The sequence below is a fragment of the Tasmannia lanceolata genome, unplaced genomic scaffold (assembly GCF_043159265.1).
Source record: "Tasmannia lanceolata isolate RefF3 unplaced genomic scaffold, GAP_Taslan_0.1 ptg000003l, whole genome shotgun sequence".
NCBI classification, from domain to species: Eukaryota; Viridiplantae; Streptophyta; class Magnoliopsida; order Canellales; family Winteraceae; genus Tasmannia; species Tasmannia lanceolata.
Window position 1 is genome coordinate 55,239,558 of NW_027518680.1, and position 24,823 is coordinate 55,264,380.

General features: G+C 38.5%; 1 protein-coding gene across 1 annotated transcript; it reads right to left on the bottom strand.

The window, feature by feature from the left end:
• Nucleotides 1–1,487: 1,487 nt before the first annotated feature.
• Nucleotides 1,488–20,107, bottom strand: LOC143869948 (cysteine synthase 2-like). Its single transcript, XM_077376488.1, has 5 exons — nt 20,063–20,107; nt 17,698–17,841; nt 3,390–3,779; nt 2,495–2,730; nt 1,488–2,423 (listed from the first exon to the last, which is right to left on the bottom strand). The coding sequence occupies exons 1-5, from the start codon at nt 20,105–20,107 to the stop codon at nt 2,201–2,203; spliced, it is 1,038 nt and encodes a 345-aa protein (XP_077232603.1). The 3' UTR covers nt 1,488–2,200.
• Between the last annotated feature and the right edge of the window lie 4,716 nt (nt 20,108–24,823).

The window sequence follows — 24,823 nt, forward strand, 5'->3', positions numbered from 1 at the left end:
AGATTAAGGCCTTGTTTTGTAGTCATTAATTTTTTTCCATGGAATATTAGTTTATCCAAACGTGGAAGAATGAAGGGAAATGAGGATTGGATAGGGAGATAATTGAGAGGGTATGGGTGAGGAGAGTGAGGGTGAGAGGTGGCTGACAAAACAGGTAGTTCTATCAGGATGTAGACACATTTGGGACAACTAACGGAGGCTAGACGGCTAGTTGGGACAATCCAAAATTCGATTTTAATATGATATTTTATGAAAACAACTTCCATATTTTTTTTATAATATTAAATATTATTTCAGGAGTATTTAAGTAAAAAATAAGCTATATTTTGAAAAAGCCCTGTTTTCAGCTGCTTGTCATCTTTCAAGTCTCAAGTTGTTTAAGTATAATAGATTAAGGGGCCGTTTAGATACGCGGATTTTAAAATCTAGGTTTTTAATTTGAAAACAGTGTAAAAGATGGTTCATGATCAAGCTGCATGCAGTCCTGGCAGCGTTTCTTGGATTTTAAGTGAGAAATTTAGGTTTTAAAATCTCTCCTACATCCTAAGATTTCTAAAATCTGGAAATATGGAAGGATCTGCTACTCTCTTGCTGACGGGAAGAAGGGCGAGAAGTAAAAAACGAGTGCTACTCTCTTGCTGACGGGAAGAAGGGCGAGAACTAAAAAACGAGTCAAAAATGCTTCTTCTCTTGTCTCTTAGCTACAATTTTGAAGAAATCCCAGATTCTAAAATCCGCGTATCCAAACAACCCCAGGGCCGTTTGGATACGCGGATTTTAGAAACCTGGATTTCCTCAAAATTGTACGTGGGAGACGAGAGTAGAAAGATACCAACCGTCATTTTTTAATTTCTCGCCCTTCTTTCCAGCAGCAAGAGAGCAGTAGATCGCCCCATGTTTCCAAGTTTTAGAAATGTCAGGATGCGGGGGAGATTTCTAAAACCTGGTTTTCTTACTTAAAATCCAAGAAACGCTGTTAGCGCAGCATGCAGCAACTTGATTATGAACTCTCTTTTACCCGATTTTCAACTTAAAACCTGGTTTCTAAAATCCGCGTCGCCGTTTGTTTGGATACACGGATTTTAGAATCCTGGATTTCGATGGAAGATGAGAGAAGAACACCCTACAGATTCATCTATATGATATTTGAGTACTACAGCAAATATTCATCTATGTCTCTCATTTGAGTCAGATCCAATGAATACATCCAAGTCAGGCCTACACCCAAGTAGGAGTTCATCCAAGGTTACATATAATCAAGAAAGGGAAAAACAAAATTTTCGTTTTGGGTGTCTTTGATTCAACTAACCCAATTTCAATAGATTCCAATAGGCACAGAAAGCTTAACTAATCAAGAGGGAAACAAAAACTACAATGAAAATGCTCATTAAATATCTTTCAATCTCCTTTTTCCCCCTTTTCTGTGATGGGGAAATTCAATTTTAAAGCTTGTACATACCCCAGAAAATCTACCTATAGAATTGCCTGTTACTGCAATGGGAATGTTCAAATTGCCCCATCATAGTTGGACGAATGGCGAAGCACAAGAACTGCTTACATAATAAGATGATTTTTCACTGAAACCATTATTTGTTTATACAAAAACATGGACATTATGGACCTGGTTTCACTTAATCTTTAGATGGACCATGATGGGTGTTGACAAGCTTGCGAAGTTTAGTATCCTGAAGGGCATAATGACTTATTGAAGAATGATTGGATGAGAAGAGATGAAAATTAGGTTAAATATTTTTAATCTTCTTGTAACAGACATAAATGCCTTAAGCTGAACAACTTTTTTCAGACTGTTAAATAAGATGAATGACCTCATTTTTACAAGATTGGCAGCTGAATCTGTGAAAGCCCCACAAACTGGCCAACAGGACCATAGTTTCAAAACTCCCGAGAGTCATCGTGGACTCCCCCGAGTCAACTCCCTTTTACCTTGGCCACGTTCTTGTCTGAGTCTGCATTTTGCCTTGTAACGTCAATCAAAACTCCTTTGACTCTCGCGGGTTATGACCGCGCCAACCGAGTACTCGACCCGTCAAGCCAAGTCAACTAGTATTTGCTTTGGCCACATTTTGACACACATCCGTGTTTTGAAACAAAACATACGGCACATATTCAGATCAAAACTTTGAATGGAAATTAATTGAGACAAGTATAGACATGGCAAAGATTCTTACAAGCTCCCATCTCAAGCAACACCCATAAACTCCAAACCAGTTGCAGAAGGTGTCAAGCCATGATCAGATAAATACTGCTCATTATAAAACTTACTCAGATGCCTCATCCCATTGTCACACAGGATTGCCACGATCGTGTGCCCAGGTCCTAATAACTGTGCGACTCGAACAGCTCCAACGTAGTTCATGGCCGAAGAACTCCCAACAAATAGCCCATCATTCCTCATAATAAACCTGATAAGAAATTCAGATCGGAGAACAAGAATGCTAACAAGCACAAGAAAATGGCGGTGAACAATACTGACCTTGACATTTCAACAGCCTCCTTATCTGAACCTCTGAATGCTCCATCCAGTTTTGCCATCATAAAATTCTTGGTTAGCCTGTTTATTCCTATTCCTTCAGTTATCGTGTCAAAAGGATTCTTCAGCCTTCGCCCCTCGGCCTCTTCCCGAGTATACATTACTCCTCTTGTCACCTTATTGAACAGACCGGAACCAGGAGGATCGATCAAGAAGCACTTAATTTTAGGATTTTTTTCCTGTAGAATGTGTAACAAAGCACATATGTAACATTGAATCAAGGTTTTAAATTTCGGTTTCGGTTTCAGTTTCAATTATTAGCGAAACAGAAACATTTTGTTTTTGGTACAAAATTTCGACTGAAATCTTGCAAAATCAAGGAAATATTTCGGTATGAAATGTTACGAAATTTCAACTGAAATCTTGTAAAATCATGGAAACATTTCGGTATGAAATCACAACTGAAATCTAGGTAAGATTATACAACACTTTTTTTGTTATTTTTTTAGAAATATATCAAAGGAAGCTCACTGTTATCCTCTTTTTTGCGTGTGGAGTTGATTTTTGTCCTGTCGAAATGTCAACGTTTTGATAGAAACATTGTCAAGGTTTCTGTCGAAATGTCAACGTTTCGATAGAATTGCTTTTTTCTTTATCTGAAAAGTTGCACGTTTCACAAATTTGACCGAAACATTCACGAAATCCCGAAATTTCAGATGAAATCTGTTACTTTTCCGAATCCAAGTGGATTCCGTTTTGGTAGCAGCCAAAATCAAAATATTTAGGCCAAAAAGAAATGTTTCGGTCGAACTTTAAAACCTTGCATTGAATAACATTACCTAATCCTTGAAAACAACTAGAACCAAATATTGAGGGAGGAAGAGGAAGATGAATCAACCTGAAGAAACCGTGAAATGCCAGAAAGAGTACCACCTGTACCTGCTGCTGCCACAAAAGCATGCACACCTCCACCAGTCTGTTCCCATATCTCAGGACCAGTTCCCTCAAAGTGAGCACGAAAGTTTGCCAAGTTTTCAAACTGATCAGCAAAGAAGCCACCTTTACAGTCATTAGTGAAATTGGACAGATGTTCTCCATTGTCTAATGTATGACCATTGATGTGCAACGAATCTTTGGCTTTGGTTCTCTCAGCTTCTCTTTGACTTGATGCTAATTCAGTCGCCTCCAATGCCCTTCTCCTTGCAATATTGACAAAGTGATCTGTGTGTGTAATTGATACTGGTCTTACTCTTTCTACAATAGCTCCAAGAGCTTCAAGTATTTGAGACTGAAAAAAGTTAACAGATGAGTACCAGAAAACAAAGGGTCCATAAGAAGGAAATAAAGGAGTTACTAAAACTGAATAGCCTTATTATTTTATTATTCATTTGAAGAAGACCCTGTTAGGAAATTATCCTAACGGTGGATGTGGCATGTGCAAGATCAACAGCCTAGATCATTTTATTAGTTGGTTTTGTGAAAAGGCATTAAGTGAAAAGCCATAAAAGAAGGGGTGTAAATGTAAGAGACTTTTGGGGAGGGAACCAGCGTGATGAGGAGTTGTGTTTCTTCCCATAAATGTCTATTTATTCTCTCATCCGGTCCCTACTTGCACACAACAATTTCTACATCCTTCTCTTGGTAATCCACGGCAAAAAGAGAGAGGAAGTCGGTCCCCATCACCGTCTGTTGTGGAGTGAGGAGAAATACCGGAATGGAATCCTTCCAGTGTTAGCAAAACGATATTCGGCTTTCGGTATGTTCCCTTTACTGTTTCAATTTCAATCCATATGGTTAATTGTGATTTTTTCAAAGTTGGACCTCCAAAGATCCGTTGCCCGTGTTCCTTTTATGATGAACACTTACATGTGGTATCAGAGCCACGGTTCCGACGAGAAAATGGTGAGAAAATCGCATTAAAAGTGATTGAAATAGGGTTTGTGAAAACTTGTATTTTGAATGCCGCCATCAATTCTGGAGTCGGATCGATGATTAAATGGCACTGAAACGTTGCTTGTGTTCCCATGAATCCAACGCAACAAACGGTTCGTCGATCCGATGTCTGGATTGCGTTTTGGCGGCGATTTAAAGATGAAAATTTTAACTTTTGGGGAAATTTTGGACCTCGCCGGAAAACAGTGTGCCGCAGCCGACCGGCTTGTCCGATCGGAGATTTTCCGGCGTGGTTGCGAAGTTCATCTAGAGATGAGTCCAACGGCGTATTATGAGCCTCAATCGGACTTCAACGAAGCCGCAATAATATATCGAACTTTGAGTGTTTTTTCGGATTTTGCTAGAATTTTCACTATTTTAATGAAGAAGACGATGAATAGTGTCGGGCTTGGCGGGCCTATCAAGGATCCGCGACGGATTTTTCAATTAAAAAGGGCCTAGTAGACCCTCTAAGCCCACCAGACCGGTTGGCCTAACCCGACCTGAACCGGCCCATAGGCCCAAACGGCCCAAATCTGTGTTTGACTCGGTTTGGCCCATTTTTGTGAGATTTTTGGCCAGCTTATAGCGATTCTGGAGGTTTTGCACCATTCTGAATCCATTTTTTGGGTCAGTTTTGGCATTTGGCATCTGTATCATATAGGTATAATGTAAATTCAAAAACTTTTGATTTTTAAAGTTGGTTTTTGAGTTAAATATTTTAGGGTTTTAGCCCAAGTAAAACTGGTTCCGAACGTTTTGCAACCCTTTGAAACCATTTTTGCTATCCATTTTGCCATTTGAGCACTGTATAATACACTTATAGTGTATTTTTAACACTTTTGACTTTATAAATTTAGTTTTGAGTCAAAAGTTTTGGAGTTTTGGGCTCGGATTAGATTGGTTCCTAAGGTTACAGACCGTTCTGAACCTATTTTTGAGGTCATTTTTGGTATTTAAGCACTGTATGATATAGTTACAGTGTAAAATCAAGACTTTTGGTTTTGCAAGTTTGATTTGAAGTCAAATATTTTGGGGTTTTGGACTTGGGTTAGACCATTCCTATGGTTTTAGACCATTCTGAACCCGTTTCCAAGGTCTGTTTTGGTGTTCGGAGTCTGGATTTTAAAATTCCAGTATAATTTTATAACTTTTGGGTTTTTTAAAGTGGGCATTGAGTTTAATTTTGATTTCAAACTCTTAAAGAATTAACTAAATGCCATGGAGACCTAGTTATGTAAAGTTTTGATATTATTTAATGATTAAAACTCAGTCATTGAACACCTTTGGTTTCTAATTCTTAAGTTAAGAACCCCTATATGTTGTTTATATGCTTTATGTTTTGCATATAACTTAAGGGTTAAAATGATTAGTTGAAATCATATATGGGACTAAACTTTTAACTTGAATGCACATTAGTTCATGCCAGATATGCTTAAAACCCAAGCTTATGGTTATAATAAACTGATAGTGTGTATTTTCAAAACCTAAAACATTGAATTTTGTTTGATCATGGAACTTGAAAGTTGATTTTGTATACACAAGTTTATTACGTTGTTCATTATTTTTAGGTGAAATTAAACTATATCTTGTTATGATTGGTCACTAAATGAATGAACAAAGAACTGCGATTCCGACTGGGAAACGAAATCGCTTAAAGTTAAGTGGTTAATTTTGAGAACCGTGTCGCATACAATGACACATTTATGGACTATGAACCACTTTCAATTGCGACTATTTGTCCAAGAGCAACACTTAGCCCAACGGATGACTGTTGTTTTGCACAAATAGGCGGTGTGAGAGGGCTAGGCCTGGATAACCTGGTTTGGGGTTATGCTTCTGCCCAACGGTGATGTGCGCCTCACGTATAGGGTTATCTGGCTCTAGTTGATCTCATGGGAGAGCCAATTGTGTGCTGTGGCACGGCCCAACGGACGGCCCACGGTGACACTCCTGGTGTCTCGCCAGAATCACAGTATTGTGATTTCCTGAATTGAAAATCGTTTGTGTGTTGTGGCACGGCCCAACGGACGACCCACAATGACACGTCTGATGTTTCGTCGGGGTCACATTTTGTGTTTTTTTTGTGATTCTGGGCAATCTAACTAATTTTCCCTTAAGATAGATTGACTGAGTATTGTATGTGAGAACCAATTGTGTGTCGTGGCACGGCCCAACGGACGACCCACGGTGATACACCGGTGTCTCTTCATAATCATGGTATTGTGTTTTCTAAAGTAGAAACCAATTCTGCATCATGGCACGGCCCAACGGAAGGCCCACGATGGCACATATGGTATCTAATTAGAAGCACACTTATGTATCATCATGATTTTATACATTTTAGTCATTCTTTTCAGTTGGATTGATTAAAATCGTGGATTGAGTTAATTAAACTCCATTTGTGGATTGAATAGGTGTTATAAGAAGTGAGCATGTTTGGAACTGCAAGTCTGTGTCTGTGACATTGAAGTTGTTGGTATCTTAGTGTCTTTTCTAGATACCGATTATGTTGAGTACTTTAGTGGGTCAGAAACCTTAGCAAGTGATGGAACAGATCTGCATAATTCAAGACTACAAAAGGCTAGACTATGTATCATTTAATGACAGGCTCACTAAACCCACATCTAAAAGATGCTTATGAATAGTGGGAGTTCAATGTTAGTATCACTATAGTAGTAATGGTATACCTCCATTTTTTATGCAATTCGAGATGTTTTTAAAACTCGAAAATGCAAAGGAGTTCTTGAATGTAGTTAGTGAATATTTTAGAGGATCATTGGAAGCACTTGCAAATACCCTTATGATGTATTTTGATAGCCTTAAAGTATATTCACCAAAGTTGTAGTTTTGAGCACACTTTGAAAGACGTTAGATTCAGAACCTTGGTTGTGCTCACTTTCGACACACCTCTTGGTTATTTTAAATGGCAACATTAGAGTCCTGAAGATATAGACTAGTCTTAGCATTATCAATTAAAGAGAGTGAACTTTGTATCAAGTGCCATTATCTTGAATAATAAATGACATAAAGTATGGATCCCTTAAGTTCGATATGGCCTGGAATTAATACCATATCTTTGTATATTATGATTTCTATTTCGTAAGTACTCCAGAAAAAGATTTGTGAATAGATTAAGGCATTACTATTCACATTTAGAATTCTATGTGAGGTCTTGGTGCGAGTTAGGTGCTTAGTAGAGGAGAGTATACCATTATATCGGGAAATAGAATAAAGGTGGCTGTTGAATCCATTATTACTCGCCACTCTTTTCTGAAATTTTGGTTTCATATGAACTAGAAACCTTATTCTAGAAAAACTTGATTCCTTTGGCTATAAATCAAGGTCTGGAAGTATAATGGATTCTCTCTAGTTTTCCATTTCCCATTTAGTGATTTTGGTTCTCTTCAGGGCAATCCTTATTGACTTGGATTGCACTTCTCTCAAGGTCAGACTTGGCCCATCTTGCATTAGAATGAGATAATCAGTATTGTTAGAAATAAATGAAATCGCGTGAACAAGAATTTATCCAATCAGTGGCTTAAGTTTTTTAACCACATATCTGAGGATAGTTGGGTAAAAGAAGAATTCTAGATTCACTTGATTTTACCGATTTAAACAATGATACGGGGTACATTGAAGGAGAAATATACAAAGATTAATCGGTTTAGGGTGTCACCAAGAGTATTGATCTACTAAAGGTCATTCACAATGACATCTTGGATCTTTAGACTCTGACAGTTGGTGGCGGAAGGTGTTATCCTTTTGGTTAAATTTTCTAGCCATATTTAAATGTGTCACTCTAATCAGAAGTAGGAGGCCCTATCTTTGTTTGTGATCTATAAGGTAAGAGTCGAGAATTAACTTGACATAAACGATCAAAACAATAAGGGTCATTTATGCAACTCTCTGTTGCCTAAGATTGTGGGTTAAAACTCTTAAAACACCCATATATATTTTGTGATCCAAGTAAGGCTGTGCCTAAGACCTTTTAAGATTTATGGGTCATAAGGGAGCTGAAATTGGGAAACATGCAACTTTGGGTTGTTCACATGAGACAAAAGTTTATAACCCACGAATATAGTAATTAAGCTCTATGACCATAAGTTGCAATTTCATAGATTATCTTAAAGTATTTAAGGGTTTTAGGTTCTGTTGATTGACCCATAGTACGTATATTGTCGGGATTAAATGTGCCAAGACTTCTAAAGGATGGTGACCTTAGTAGGAGTGTAGTGTCTTTAGTAAAATCACCTTTAAGGAGAACCAGATTGTAGTACCGGTACTGGTGATCCAAGAGAAGGTGGTACCAATGCTCATTGGAACATTAAAAGACACATATAAGTTAACAACCCACATTATAGATGTTTTGGTGGTGACGACTACCGAACAATCCTTGAGGCTAAGGAAAGAGGCACATAGTCTGTAGACTTAGAGATTCTGCTTAAGGTTTAGAGCAGACTTTCCGACAATTGTACATAAAGTTTCATCAAGTACTCTCTATGTTAAGCTTTAAGGAATTGTCACAGGATAATGGATATATCTTAAGGTCAAAGGAGTAATATTATTTTCCTCGTGTTATGTGTTGATGGTATACTACTTGCTAGTAGTACTTCGCCATGTTCAATGATATTCATACAAAAGAATTCAGGTGAAGCATCCTACATAATAGGAGTTTAGATTCACCTAGTTGGGACTCGAGGATTGCTGAGATTGCAGAAAGCCTATCTTGGTAAAGTCCTAAGTATTGAACATGGATAAATTACTCCATTTGTAGTGTTCCTATAGTTAAGGGTGATATATTCAGTCAGTTCCAAGGTTCCAGGATCGATTCATTATAGGAGCAGATAAAGAGGTTCCCTAATAGTTCCGCAATTGGGGTCTATTGAATGTTTAAATCTGCACATATCTGTTTATAACCTATATGGTGGGCAAATTTAGAAAGTACCAATGTTATTTATGTATGGATCATTGGAAATTTGCCAAAAGGTTATATATTGTCTGTAAGGGACTAAAGGTTTAATGCTCACATAAAGTAAATGAGATAACCCTAGTGTGATTGGTTAATCTAATTCCGACTGTTGTCGGAACACCTAGAGTTCTGCTCTAGTATATTTTGCAGAAAGTCCTAAATCGTGGAAGAATGTCAAATTGACACTCAGTTGCTTCCACCTTGGGTACGGAGTTTATTGTGTACTTCAAGGCCTTGTACTATGCCTTGAAGTCACGGAATTTTTTCTCAGGGTTTTATCTTGTTGATAGTCGACAAGTTACTGAGAATGTATTGTGATAATTCCGCTGCGGTTTTACAATTCCAAGAACGACAAATCAAGTAATGGGGTCAATGTATTGACATATTGTCGTGAGGAAGTTCAGAATCAGTGTGTATCTGAAGATTACATAAGCACCGCACTTATGTTGGCGGATCCTTTGACTGAGGGCTTGTCACCAAAGCTCTTCAGAGAACATGTAGCGCGCATAAGGTTGGTTGACACTTTTGATAGCATATGACAGTAGGAGTCTGCATTAGGTATTGAGATACACTGTTGTGATCACATTTTATTTTATGATTATGATATATATTATTTTCTACCGCTCCATTTTGTGCACATTATGTAAATGGATTGTGAGTAAGAGCTAGAATGTCTGTAGACTGTTTTGGACCATATTTACATCTTATGCATGTATGCGTTTACATTCATGTTAGTAAGTATTACTAATGATATAATCGTGGGGTAGGCTATTGGGTAGAGTTGGTGACCCAATGGTTACATGGTTTATTGTTAGTAGTTTTGCTGAACGGAATGTTGTGTTTATTATCTAACTAACTTAAAGATATGATCCTTATGTTTGGCTCAAAGATCTTGCTGGCCAAGTGGGAGAATGTTAGGAAATTATCCTAACGGTGGATGTGGCATGTGCAAGATCAACGGCCTAGATCATTTTATTAGTTGGTTTTGTGAAAAGGCATTAAGTGAAAAGCCATAAAAGAAGGGGTGTAAATGTAAGAGACTTTTGGGGATGGAACCAGCGTGATGAGGAGTTGTGTTTCTTCCCATAAATGTCTATTTATTCTCTCATCCGGTCCCTACTTGCACACAACAATTTCTACATCCTTCTCTTGGCAATCCACTGCAAAAAGAGAGAGGAAGTCGGTCCCCATCACCGTCTGTTGTGGAGTGAGGAGAAATACCGGAATGGAATCCTTCCAGTGATAGCAAAACGATATTCGGCTTTCGGTATGTTCCCTTTACTGTTTCAATTTCAATCCATATGGTTAATTGTGATTTTCTCAAAGTTGGACCGCCAAAGATCCGTTGCCCGTGTTCCTTTTATGATGAACACTTACAGACCCGCCATCTTATCATACACATCTAAAGTAAACAATCAGTATTCAGACTAAAGTGAGTGATAATTGCCAATCTGTAATTACTTCACAGATGCACAAACTGGCTGTTCTTTTTCCTGGAATGTTATTCCGTAGCGTTCTGCTTTCCATAGCCTCCTGTGACTGTCCTCAGATGACCCAAAACGACGTCTTATTTGGATGATTAAATGTATCAGATTATTTCCCATAAATGAAAGGGCAAGACAACTTTTTCCCAAGATCAACCTTTGAGTCCTCTTCCAGAGGACAATATTTCCATGTATGAATCTCTGCATCTCTCATTCAAGGAGAGCCTCATGGACATTTTATCTTCTTTTAGCTAATGGTTTTATAAGATTTGTAAGTATTCCATAAACAGAACCTGAATGGAAAGGTTGAGATATTAAAATGAAGGACCACCAGCTATATGCATCAAGGGCTGTACATGCAAGAATAAATTTGTATTTCTATAAATTTATACTTTTTATAAAGAGAGCCATTTGTTTCCATGGGCATACCCACGTTATTTCCCATCTAGGTCTTTTCCATTATCTTCTTCCTTGTAACTTTAATCATAAAAATTATATAATAGCATAAACATGTATCTACCAAGCTGTTTTTTTTTTCATTCAATTTAAAGAAAATAATTGTGCAATGAGAATTACTCAAGATTCAATGAGAAGTCTAAAGAATTTTTTAATTTTTTAAGAATCTACAATTCAATTTTTAAATACCTAATCACTATACAACTGATTTCATCACAAACATCTAATCAAGATCTTCATTGTTGACTATTTTTTAAGCACTCAGTGAATTGGCTCTGGATTAATATAAAATCTAGAAGTGATTTGGGGGGAGATAGTTAAAGTTTTTTCCAGGACTATTGGGATTTTGGACATTAAATGAAGGGCACTCCTTACCAATCTATGTATATTTGAGGAACTACCTAGAACATTTTGGACGGACGGAGATGAATCTGGTAGATTGGTAAGAGAGCATCCTCAAGGCTGTGGAAATTGCCTAATTTTATCATGGAAATGGTTTCTCTTAGTGGCAAAGCATCCTAATCCTTCAAACACACTCCGAAGAGTGCCAGTGACATTGAGCAATGTTCGCAAAAAAAATAATTTACATTATATATGTTAAAGTATAAAAGATTAAACAACGCCTTCTCCAACAGCTTAAGCTTTTGGAGTAAATGTTCATTTCACATGGTATCAGAACCAAGGTCCTGTGTTCAAACCTCCTTGATATTAAAAATCCACATCAAATGACCAACCCAAAGAGGGTCCACAAGTGCCACGTGTATGCCAACTCCAGGGTACAGGAGATAAATACAAAGGAAAAAAGATAAGAAAGAACAAGCATTCATGGGGGAAGGAAGTCAAAAATCTCTAAAACCGACTTCCCCACTCCTTGACGAGCGAGGCCATCCGCCACACTATTAGCTGATCGCCTAATATGATTAAAATGATAGATGATGCGCCCACTCTGTCTTGAATTTCATCAAAGAAATGAGCAAATCTCCAAGGAGGGACAACCGATCCTCTTAACCACCGAACGACATTAATGGAATCACCTTCCACGATCGTCTTGTCCAAAAGTTCAAGACTTAAACATTTTAGGCCTTGATGGGCAGCCCTCACTTTGCCTCACTATCATCTGCCGAACCTGCCAGCCCTGAGAATGACCATATTGTGGCACCGCTCAAGTCTCTCAGGACCCCCCCAATTCCGGCCGGTCCGGGATTCCCCATGCTAGAGGGGGTGTGCTAAAGTATAAAAGAATAAATAACGCCTTCTCTAACAGCTTAAGCTTTTGGAGTAATTGGTCATTTCACAATATAAAATGAGAATCATAAAAAACATGTTAAGATCAAATTTTCATCTTGCGAAAAAAGGTTTTATTAAATTGGTGAGGACGTATACTTCTGACTCTAATGGTCGTTATTTACATTCCTCGGATAAAGAAAACACCCCTAATTATTCATCAAGAGGTTCCATATTTAAATATAAATGTCCACTCTTCCCTTAAAAGAATCCCCCCAGCAAAGGAGCTTGTTCTAAGTCATAGAGAATTTTTACAATTGGACTCTTTATAAAAGGGTCCTTGAAAGGAAAAAAGTGCCTACTAAATATGTTGATGTGATTAAGGATATGTACGATGGGGCAGTAACTAGTGTCAGAACCACGGATGGCACGTCTAGTGAGTTTCCAATTACAATAGGACTGCACCAAGGATCAGCTCTAAGGCCTTATCTTTTTACACTAGTTATGGATGAGCTTATGGAGGGTATCCAGGATGAGGTGCCATGGTGTATGTTATTTGCAGATGACATAGTATTAATCGACGAAACCAAAGCAGGAGTAAATGATAAGTTAGAGTTATGGAGAACTACTTTGGAATCCAAAGGTTTTAGATTGAGTAGGACTAAGACAGCATATATGGAAAGCAACTTTAGTAATGTAAGGAGGCGGGACGAGGATGTAGTAAATATGACTCGACAAGAGGTACCTAAGAGGGATATCTTTCGCTATCTTGGTTCAATTCTACATAAGGAATGAGAGATTGAAGAGGATGTTAACCATAGAATAAGAGCAGGTTGGTTGAAGTGAAAGCTTGCCTCAGGAATTCTGTGTGACCGTAAAATCCCTACCAAGTTGAAGGGAAAGTTTAATAAGACTGCTGTGAGGCCAGCCATGCTGTACGGCTTAGAATGTTGGGCCACCAAGAAGCAGCATGTGTATAAGATGAGTATAGCGGAGATGCGAATGCTTAGATGGATGTGCGGCCACACAAGGTTAGATATAATTAAAAATGAAGACATTCGTAAAAAGGTGGGGTGGCACCAATTAAGGAGAAGATGAGAGAGCACCGCTTAAGATGGTTTGGGCATATCCAACGTAGGCCTTTGGATGCTCCGGTGAGAAGAGGCGACTCGTGCCAAATTGATGGAGTAAAAAGGAGTAGGGCAGACCAAAAACAACTTGGGTAGAAACAATGAGGAAAGACTTGATAGCTAGGAACATAACAAAGAACATGACCTTGGATAGGATTAGAATGGAAGAAAATGATTCACGTAGAAGAACCCAACTAGAGTCATGATTAGAGCAGGGTAGATTCCTTTCATCTTCTTCATGAAATTTTTCTAAAGGATTCATTTAGCCGACCCCAACTAGTTTGGGACAAAGGCTTTGTTGAGTTGAGTTGACTCTTTATAAAAGGGCCCTCCTAAGAGAGAAATTCCTTAGAGTCAAAGAATATTAACAGCTTTGCTTTTGACCGCTTTAAAAAGAGAGTCCTCTCGGAAGTGGAATTCACTTGAGTCGTATCTTTTACTCTTCTTTTGTAAAAGGTATTGTCAGAAGAGGAACCCCTTTGAGTAAAAAAAATGTTAATAATTTTGACTCTTCTTTAGTAGAAGAGTCCTTCCTGTTTTGAGTCGAAGAGGTTTAACCATTTTAACTCTTATTTTGTAAAAGAGTCCTCCCAGAAGAGGAACTTCCTTGAGCCATATTTTTCTCTTCTTTTGTAAAGGATCTTCCGGAAGAGGAAATCCTTTGAGTTTTAGAAGTGTTAACAAATTTGACTCTTCTTTTGTAAAAGAGTCCTCTCGAAAGAGCAACTCTTTTTAGTCATAGAAAAACAACTTTGCTTTTGAGTTTGTTTTTTTCCTTTTTTTTGATAGATAGTCCTCCAGAAGAGGAACTCTATTGAGTTTAATTCTTGACTCTTCTTTTGTAAAGCGTCCTCCCAGAAGAAAAAGGCTTTAAAGATGTGTCTTCTTCTTTCTAGATAAAGTCATTTTTTTTTCTCCCGGAAGACAAGAGTCTTTACGCAAGGAAACTGCAAAAGCAAAAGAAAGAAATTAGTTAAAATTATTCTCATATTTCTCTTCTTTTCTCTCCTCCTTGAGTGTATCTTTTTACGCTAGTTATGGATGAGCTTACGGAGGAGGGTATCCAGGATGAGGTGCCATGGTGTATGTTATTTGCAGATGACAAAGTATTACTCGACGAAACCAAAGCAGGAGTAAATGCTAAGTTAGAGTTATGGAGAACTACTTTGGAATCCAAAGGTTTTAGATTGAGTAGGACTAAAACAGAATATATGGAAAGCAACTTTAGTAATGTAAGGAGGCGGGATGAGGATGTAGTAAATATGACTCGACAAGAGGTACCTAAGAGGGATATCTTTCGCTATCTTGGTTCAATTCTACATAAGGAAGGAGAGATTGAAGAGGATGTTAACCATAGAATAAGAGCAGGTTGGTTGAAGTGAAAGCTTGCCTCAGGCATTCTGTGCAACCGTAAAATCCCTACCAAGTTGACGGGAAAGTTTTATGAGACAGCTGTGAGGCCAGCCATGTTGTACGGCTCAGAATGTTGGGCCACCAAGAAGCAGTATGTGTATAAGATGAGTATAGCGGAGATATGAATGCTTAGATGGATGTGCGGCCACACAAAGTTAGATAGAATTAAAAATGAAGACATCTGTAAAAAGGTGGGGTGACACCAATTGAGGAGAAGATGCGAGAGCACCGCTTAAGATGGTTTGGGCATATCCAACGTAGGCCTTTGGATGCTCCGGTGAGAAGAGGCGACTCGTGCCAAATTGATGGAGTAAAAAGGGGTAGGGCAGACTAGAAACAACTTGGGTAGAAACAGTGAGGAAAGACTTGATAGCTAGGAACATAACAAAGAACATGACCTTGGATAGGATTAGAATGGAAGAAAATGATCCACGTAGAAGAACCCAACTAGAGTCATGATTAGAGCCGGGTAGATTCCTTTCATCTTCTTCATGAAATTTTTCTAAAGGATTCATTCAGCCGACCCCAACTAGTTTGAGACAAAGGCTTTGTTGAGTTGAGTTGAGTTGACTCTTTACAAAAGGGTCCTCCTAAGAGCAAAATTCCTTTGAGTCAGAGAATATTAACATCTTTGCTTTTGACCGCTTTAAAAAGAGAGTCCTCTCGGAAGTGGAATTCACTTGAGTCGTATCTTTCACTCTTCTTTTGTAAAAGGTATTTTCAGAAGAGGAACCCCTTTGAGTTAAAAAAAAGTTAATAATTTTGACTCTTCTTTCGTAGAAGAGTCCTTCATCTTTTGAGTCGAAGAGGTTTAACCATTTTAACTCTTATTTTGCAAAAGAGTCCTCCCAGAAGAGGAACTTCCTTGAGCCATATTTTTCTCTTCTTTTGTAAAGGATCTTCTGGGAAGAGGAAATCCTTTGAGTTTTAGAAGTGTTAACAAATTTAACTTTCCTTTTGTAAAAGAGTCCTCTCGAAAGAGCAACTCTTTTTTAGTCATAGAAAAACAACTTTGCTTTTGACTTTGTTTTTTTTTTTCTTTTTTTTGATAGATAGTCCTCCAGAAGAGGAACTCTATTGAGTTTAATTCTTGACTCTTCTTTTGTAAAGCATCCTCCCAGAAGAAAAAGGCTTTGAAGATGTCTTCTTCTTTCTAGATAAAGTCATTTTTTCTCCCGGAAGAGAAGAGTCTTTACGCAAGGAAACTATAAAAGCAAAAGAAAGAAATTAGTTAAAATTATTCTTATATTTCTCTTCTTTTCTCTCCTCCTTGAGTGTAGCTTTTTTCCCAAAAGGATGGAGGTATTTCCCCCCTCTCTCTTTCAGTCAGTCACAAAAGTTCCTTTTAAACCTTTTTATTTACTTTTCCTTAAATTTAAGAATTTCCTTTCTTAGATTTAGTTTTAGGTTTAAAATCAATTTTCCCTTTTTATTAAAGCCTTTTATTTTGCTTTCCTCTTTCTATTTTCCTTAAATTTAAGAATCTCTTTTTGAGCCAAGACATAGACGTGCGACCAATCTTATCTTTACTAAGGATTTTTACTTTTCTCCTTGTTTTGTAAAGTTTTCTAGCTCAACAAGCATAAGCTAGATAGAAGAGTTTGACTATACAGAATTCGAGAAGGTCAAGTGGTGCCCATGTATAGTAAGGACTAATTCATGTATTTTTTGTTTTTGTTGTTGTTATCTTGGGAGAATTCATCCCCATTTTGTATTGTAATGTTTCCCCTTTTAATATAATCTTTTTCAATGACGTTCTACAAAAGAATAATTTGAAAGTAGCCAGTCCTCTTACCCAAATCCCTTTGCTCATGCATGGAGTCCACCAATAGATTGGCCATATGATGCAGATCGGTTGCATGCATTGTGTTCATGCATCAGCTGCAGGCCACGCTTCAAATTAGCGAAATAATGTTCATTAATTAAATGTTGTGCTACCACATCACACATGGGCCCCATCATAAACTAGTCAAACAGTCCATATTTGTTTAATGAATCATGTGTTCATCATATATTGTGCATGCCATTTTTTCACTATGAGAAATAAAGGATCATTAGGACTTGTTAGAACATAGAATATGTTGTAGGGGCTCTTTAAAATGTGCAAAGTGCTTGTGTCGGAGCCAATGTCAGATTCCATCACTTCATGGATTTAGGAACGGAACTTTAGGTTTATTTTTTTCTGAATTTAGATAACATAATTAATGTTAAACACAGGTTTTGAGTTCTACTCATCTAAATAAATAGCTTTTACATGGAATATAAAACATTACAGTTACATAACCAATTAAAGTTCCATTATATAACCCTATTATTATATAAAAGAACATTAAACTTTTAAAATAAGATTAAAATATACTGGTGAGTCTATGGATCTTGAGTATTAGAGTTTGCCAAAATGATATTCCATAATGGATGTTGGGTTCCAACAATCACATCATACATTCATATCATAGCTTACAATCTAGGGAAGAGGTCAAAACCTAAGCAAATTGTCATGGCTTGCTGTCTTGAATAAACAGAGATGGAGATGTAGAGGTAGTAATGGAATTACATACAAGAAAAAGGAAACATTTTGGGCAGACTCAAACATACCTTCTCAATAGCAGCATCATCTGGGATAACAACATGACATTTACATCCAAAGGCAGGGGCTACCGTAGCAAGGCTGATAGCAGTGCTTCCAGCACTTCCCTCAGTCACGATACCACCTCGAACAAGATGACCAGAATCCAAAGCCTATGTGGAGTCACACATTTGAAAGATTAAAATGAAAAGCAAGAGCAAAAATATAAAAACTTTAATAATGTTAGACACTAGCATTTTCAACTTAATACATATGCGATTGAAAGACATATGAACCATTCAACAACAACAACATGCCTTCCCCAACATGGTAAATGAAAATGATATGTAAATGGTTGGTGTATCGACAATGTATTTGTTGAAGAGTGTGTTAGAGTGTAGTTTAGTCATTATATGTATGTTGAGGCGTATTGTAGTCTTTGTACGCATGTTGTCCGAGTTGAGCTAGTATATACATCAATTACATGGGGGTCTCCTTAGTGGAGAATCTCACCATCTTCTCCCTCACTCTTCTTCTCCTTCTCTTCCTTATCTTCTAACATGGTATCAGAGCAAAGATCTTGAAAGGAGGAAAGAAAGGAAGAAGAGTCCCTCACACCATCCTCTTTCACATCGACTACTACAGTTGTTAGCCACCACGTAGTTTGACTACTACCGCTAGTAGTTCCCCCGCAAACTACTACCGCTAATAGTCCCGCCCTAACCCACCACACCGACAGTCTTTATTGCCTTCCCACCTTCCAAACCCACTTTGGGGTTCTCCGCCCTTTGTGAATCCCTAACCTCCCTAACCCTAAATCCATCCCCAAACCCTAAATCTCCATCCAAAATCCCAAGTCCTTCTTCCACAACCCTAAATTCCTAAACCCTAACCCCTTCTTGTGAGTCCCTAAACCCCAAACCCTTTTGCAAATACCATTTGTAAGTCCATCCATAACCAAGAAAAAGATCCTTCTTGTATATTCTTTTTATCTTTTTCTCCATCCATAAGTTCTTTTCTTGTTCTTTTCGTGTTCTAATTACATAAATCCTTTTCTTTCTCCATTTTAGTCCATATTTGAGCTTTTTCTAGTTCTTTAATCCCTTTCTTTATTGAGTCTCATCCCCCCATCCACTCCATCATACTCTTTGTTTTCCTTCTCTATATTCACTGTGTTTCATGGTGTTTGTCTTGATCTCCAAGGTGCACACCAAGTGTTTGGTGAAATGTCAAAGAGAGGTGTTGCGCTTCGATTGTCTTCTTTTCGTTGCAAGTTGAAGGCCTTCGGCCTCAACTTGAGGCGGAGTGTTGAAGACCTCATGTAGTTCCATGGATGGAGTGTTGTCTAGTGTTGTCTTGGAGTTGTCTTAGTCTTGTAGTCTAGTTGTTGTCTTGGTTGGTTGGCTAGTTCTTCTCATTGTTAGTGGCTCCTTTTATGTTGTTCATCATTCCTTGTTGGTTGTGTCTTCCCATTGCTTGGTTGCTTCTTCGTATTGTTAGTTCTTCGTGTTATTAGTTGTTTTCCTTCCACTTGGTGTTTAGTGGTGTGTTGTTGGTGTTATTCCTCTTTTTTTTTAATGTTGTTCACCCTTCTTTGTTGGTGATCTATCAGTTGTTGGTTTGCTGTTTTTGGTTAGTTGTTAGCTGGTTGGTTGGTTGTTTGGTTGGGTTGTTGGTTGGATTGTTGGCTGGCTGGCTTGTTGTTGGTTGTTGTGGTCGGTTGTTGTTGGACTCACATTGCAAGTTGTTTTGTTGATGCTTCTACATGGTGAGTATAGTTGCTTGGAGTAGTTTTACATCCTTGTTGTGGTTGTAGTGGTTTGTGTTGCAATCCACATCGATGGTGGCTATATGCCCGGTCGTTAGCGTTGCTTTCGGCCTTGTCATTGTTGGTGGCTATATGCTCGGTTGTTTGTGTTGCATTCGGCCTTGTCGTTGTTGGTGGCTATATGCCCGGTCATTTGCGTTGCATTCGGCCTTGTTTTTTGTGGTGGCTATATGCACGGTCGTTTGTGTTGCATTCGGCCATGTCGTTGTTGGTGGCTATATGCCCAGTCGTTTGCATTGCATTCGCCCTTGTTGTTGTTGGTGGCTATATGTCCGGTCGTTGGTGTTACTTTCGGCCTTGTTGTTGTCCAAGGGGCGTGTTATTTGGCTGTCGTTGGTTGGTTGTCGTGCACCCCTTTGTTGAGCTCTAGTTGTTGATCGTTGTTGTGATGGGCCGATTTTCTATCGCCCATTTGTTGGTTGGTTGTTGGTTCCTCTCATCTTTCTGGTGATTGGACTTCTTCTTCTGGCGATGTGTAGTTCACCTTATCTCTACTCGTGCTTTGCCGTTGTTCACTATGCGCGCCTTTGGTGTGCTCATTTTGTTCATGGTTCGCTGCTGTTTACCTGCTGAGGCGCTTCTGCTCGGTCGTTGATCTCGCTATTAGCCATTGATTGTTGGTGTGCAGATTTGTTTGTTGTTGCTCTGATTCAAGGGGAGGCTATGTGCTGATCGCTCTCACTGTCATGTTGAGTCGGGGAGGAGCTGTTATTCATGGTGGGTGTTGTATCTTTTTTGTTATGTTTTTCATTATGTATTCACCACACCAGCTTGAGGGGGAGTGTTGTACCAAGCTGACTGTGTGCATGAGATTATTGCTTATTGCTTTTTTTGTTGTATGGGTTGTTATTGCAGTTTTCTTTGTAGCAAGCTAGAGTTCCATAGTATATAAAGTCCAGCTTGCAGGGGGTGTTGAAGAGTGTGTTAGGCAGTAGTTTATCCATTATATGTATGTTGAGGGGTATTGTTGTCTTTGTACGCATGTTGCCCTAGTTGGGCCTATATATACATCATTTACATAGGAGGTCTCCTTAGTGGAGAATCTCACCATCTTCTCCCTCACTCTTCCTCCTCCTTCTCTTCCTTATATTCTACCAGTATTCCTCCCTCTCTATATTGCCTATGTCTGGGAATAACTTTAAAGCCCTGTTCGTTTCAGATTATGACAACCAATTGTCAGCCCTAAACCTATTATTGGGCTCAAATTTAAATGTAATTTTGAGTCCAATATGTTTTGGGCTTGGAATTGGTTGTTATAATCTGATACGAACAGGGTCTAAATACGCATCCAACAAGCTGAAGCTAACAAGGAGCATTTCAACATATTAGAATCTAAAAAAAAAAGGAAAAAAAAGATCTGATTACTCAGTAACTCCGTTAATTGTAATAAGATGAAGAATGCAATGAATGCACTAAGTTTCATTAACTAATGAATGCATTAATCTTCATTAACTAATGAATGCAGTAATTTTCATTAACTCCACATCGAAACAGTGTTAGGGGGGAGGTGTCAAGGTCCCTTGTGAGGCGAGGCATAAATCTTGAGGCACGGCATGAGCCTCACAGCACAAGGAAATGGAGTTTCCATTTACGGTACTTCATATGGCTGTTCACTACGAAAACTGTGCAATGAGTGCACTAATTTTCGTTAACTCCAACATCCAACCAGTGTTAGGGGGAGGTCCAGACCTCTTGTGAGGCAAGGAGCAAATCGTGAGGCACAAGGCATGAGACTCACAGCACAAGGAAATGAACTTTCCACTCACGTGTCACTTCATATGGCTGTTCACCAAGAAAACTGCATCTAACAGCACCTTTTTGGTGAGATATATCCATTGCAACTCATGGCTTTTGATTTTGTTGAGTGGTTGCAAAGAAATGGCGAAGAACCTCTGCACACAAACCATGTGTTCTAGAACGGGAAAAATGGGAAAAACTCTCAGATGGGGTATCCCTCAAAAGCTTTGATCCTACATGATTTATCTAACGACAACTTTGTGATGACAGATATCCATTTCAACTCATGGATTTTGATTTTGGCAAGTGGTTGAAAAGAAATGGTGAAGAACCTCTGCGGCTCTGCCCACAAACCATGCATTCTAGAACGGGAACGATGGGGAAAACTCTCAGATGGGGTATCAAAAGATTTGATCCTATTATTAATTAGGTCTATTGTTGTTACAATCAGGGCTTTATATAAGCAATCTTATTTTTAATTAGGGCTTTATTGTGTTGATTGAGAAGCTCATTCCAAGCCTCAAGTCTTACATTGTTCTCAAGGTGTAAGCCTCACAACGCAAGCCGCTTTCAACAGATGTAATACTGGGTATCAAAATAAAAAGAAACTCAGAAGAAATAACTCTATCTCAGTCTCATTATGTAGAAAAAATTCTTAGAAGGTTTAATCAATTTGATTGTAAAAGAAGTGGAGTAAGAATAAAAGAAGTGGAGTAAATCCACTGGAATAATCTAGAGTTATAGGGAGCTATACCAGTAATCCTGGTAGTGATCACTGGGAAGCTCTAATTAGAGTATGGAAATATCTTAAAAGAACCATAGACTATGGTTTGCATTTCACTAAATATCCAGTTGTACTAGAAGGGTATAGCGATGCACATTGAGTATTTGGATTTGAGACCAAATCTAGGAGTGGATATGTTTTCACTCTAGGAAGTGCAGCAGTTTCTTGGAAATCTACCAAGCAAACGTGTATAGCCAGATCCACTATGGAGTCTGACTTCATTGCTTTAGAGAAAGCAAGAAGCCGAATGACTTAGAAACCTTCTGTTTGATATTTCACTTTGGAAGAAGTCAGTACCGGGTATTACAATCCACTGTGATTGTCAAGCTGCTATTGGAAGAGCAGTTAATAATGTATATAATGGTAAATCCCGACACATTCGTCGGAGGCATAATTCCATAAGACAGTTGTTGAAGAATGGATTGATAACCATAGATTATGTATGATCAATTGATAATATATCAGATTGTCTTACGAAAGGACTAAATAAAAATTTAGTCATGAGCACATCGAGGGGGATGAGGCTGAAGCCCACTGTTTAGATCACCTATAACAGGAATCCAACCTATCTGACTGGAGATACCAAGAAGTAGGTTCAATGGAAAAAACAAGTTATTTGAGTGATCTGTTTTGCACCAAGTTGTATGTGAATTAAGTTCACTAAAGCCTATCCCTATGATGTGGGTGCAACCTGTAACGAAAAGAGGATGAGTTGTAGGACTCTTAATATTATCTATAGCTGACTAGCCGACTAGCTGATTGTCAGTGGAGTGCGTAGTTACATGGCACTCCTGATAGATACACCTATATGAGTGTGGAAGTGTGGCCGCTTCCTCTGAGAATGGGCTAATTTCTCTAGAGCGCTCATGAAAGCAGGACATAGCACATGGCCGAAAAGTGCGACACCATATGAACTTGCTTATGCCTTCTGTGTTGTGAGTGTGGTATGTTGTCTCAGTTTATTACTAAAAGTGCTTGGTTCAAGATGTATGTTCACTGAGTACTTGATAAACTCGATATGCCTACACTAAGTAAATGTTCAAGTCCAAAAGACACCTCTACTGATGCATACACATCTTGCCTTGGTCAAATTTGTTTACATTTATGATTTAGTGCGTGTTTGGCGTACCGTTTAAAACACCGTTTGGCGTTTGAGACACCGTTTTGGGGCCAAACGGCCGTTTGGTAGTGTTTGGGTGCGCAGCCACCGTTTGAAACACCGTTTTGAACAGAGTTTTTGGGCTGTGGATTTTTACGTGTTTGCCCTCACCAAAACCCATTTTTACGTATATGAGTGTGATCTTATGCGTCAAATACCAAAAAAGTGGAGGTGTTAATATCATTCTTGAGAACATAAATTTGTTAAATTGTTAATATTTAATTCAAAACAAGGGGCTGCTGATATCATTATATGATGTCTTAATTTTGATTTTTTAAAGACAAAAGAATTAAAAGAAACCCTAGTTTCTTACTTTCTTCATCTACTTTGCAAAGTTGCAAACCCTCTCACTCCTCACTGCCTCAGCGCCTCCACTTGTCCGTCAAATCTAGCAAATCCCGCCGTTAAGAAGAAGAAGGAGAAGAACCCCAAAGGTAAAGCCATTTTTTTTGGCAATGATGTTTAATTTTAAGAGTGTTTGAATAAGATCCTAATGACCTTTTAATATTGGGCCTAATGAGAGAGTAGTTGAGTTACATTAAGGCCAACTAAACAATGCCCTTTTTGGTCATTCTACCACTAAAACTCTGTTTTAGGGCATTTGCAACCAAACACACAATACTTCCGTTTGTCGTTTAAAACGCCGTTTTGATTTGGTCAACCAAACATGAAAACGCCGTTTGGCAAACCGCCGTTTTGCAAAACGGTGTTTTAAACGCTATTTCAAACGGTACGCCAAACACTTATTTATTTCTTGTAATTTTGAATTAGTGGGGGATTGTTGACTTTTTATGTGAAAAAGTCATTTTGTAATTCAAACTTACAATGGGGTGTTTTTAGTCGAGATTTGCCTTAAGGACAGCGAAGATCCTTCGTGCCTCAACTCGATAAGTGGTCTAACTATTTCTCTGTTTTATTACAATTGATTCTTGCAGAATAGTTACTGTTGATTTCTGTCTTCTCAAGTAAAAGGGTTAATTCGTTATAAGGCATTCTCGAATCCTAAATTACAGATTTGCAAATCATATTCTAACACGAACCACACCATAGGATGATCAAAACCATGGACGGCTTGGATCATCCTATGTTGTGGACTGTATGCTTCAATTTGAAAAATATCGGTGGGGCCTACGATTAGGCCTTAATGTTAGTGCACGACCAACTCCCTGGGATTATCCAAACCATGGACGGCTTGGATCATCCTATGTTGTGGATGGGCCTTAATGTTACTGTACGACCACATGATGATCCAAACCATTCATTTGATGGGCCAACCCTTTTGGGGGCACAATCCATTTACTTTATGGCCCATCAAATGGACGGCTCGGATCATCCTATGGTCTGGACGGTACACTTCATTTTCAAAAATATGGGTGGGGCCTAAATTGGTACGAACCACACCATAGGATGATCCAAACCATGGACGGCTTGGATCATCCTATGTTGTGGACGGTACGCTTCAATTTGAAAAATATCGGTGGGGCCTACGATTGGGCCTACCATGGACGGCTTGGATCGTCCTATGTTGTGGACAGGCCTTAATGTTACTTTACGACCAACTCCATAGAATGATCCAAACCATTCATTTGATGGGCCACAATGTAAATAGGTTGTGCCCCAAAAATCATTTCCATAGGATAATCACAA

What these genes read in the sequence shown, in the direction of transcription:
- LOC143869948 (XM_077376488.1), bottom strand. Translation starts at nt 20,107, where the DNA reads ATGGCTAATAGCGAGATCAACGACCGAGCAGAAGCGCCTCAGCAG. An exon ending in GCATTTCACGGTTTCTTCAG is followed by an intron (nt 2,731 to 3,389) that starts GTTGATTCATCT and finishes CACATTCTACAG; the next exon opens with GAAAAAAATCCTAAAATTAA. An exon ending in GAGGCTGTTGAAATGTCAAG is followed by an intron (nt 2,424 to 2,494) that starts GTCAGTATTGTT and finishes ATTTCTTATCAG; the next exon opens with GTTTATTATGAGGAATGATG.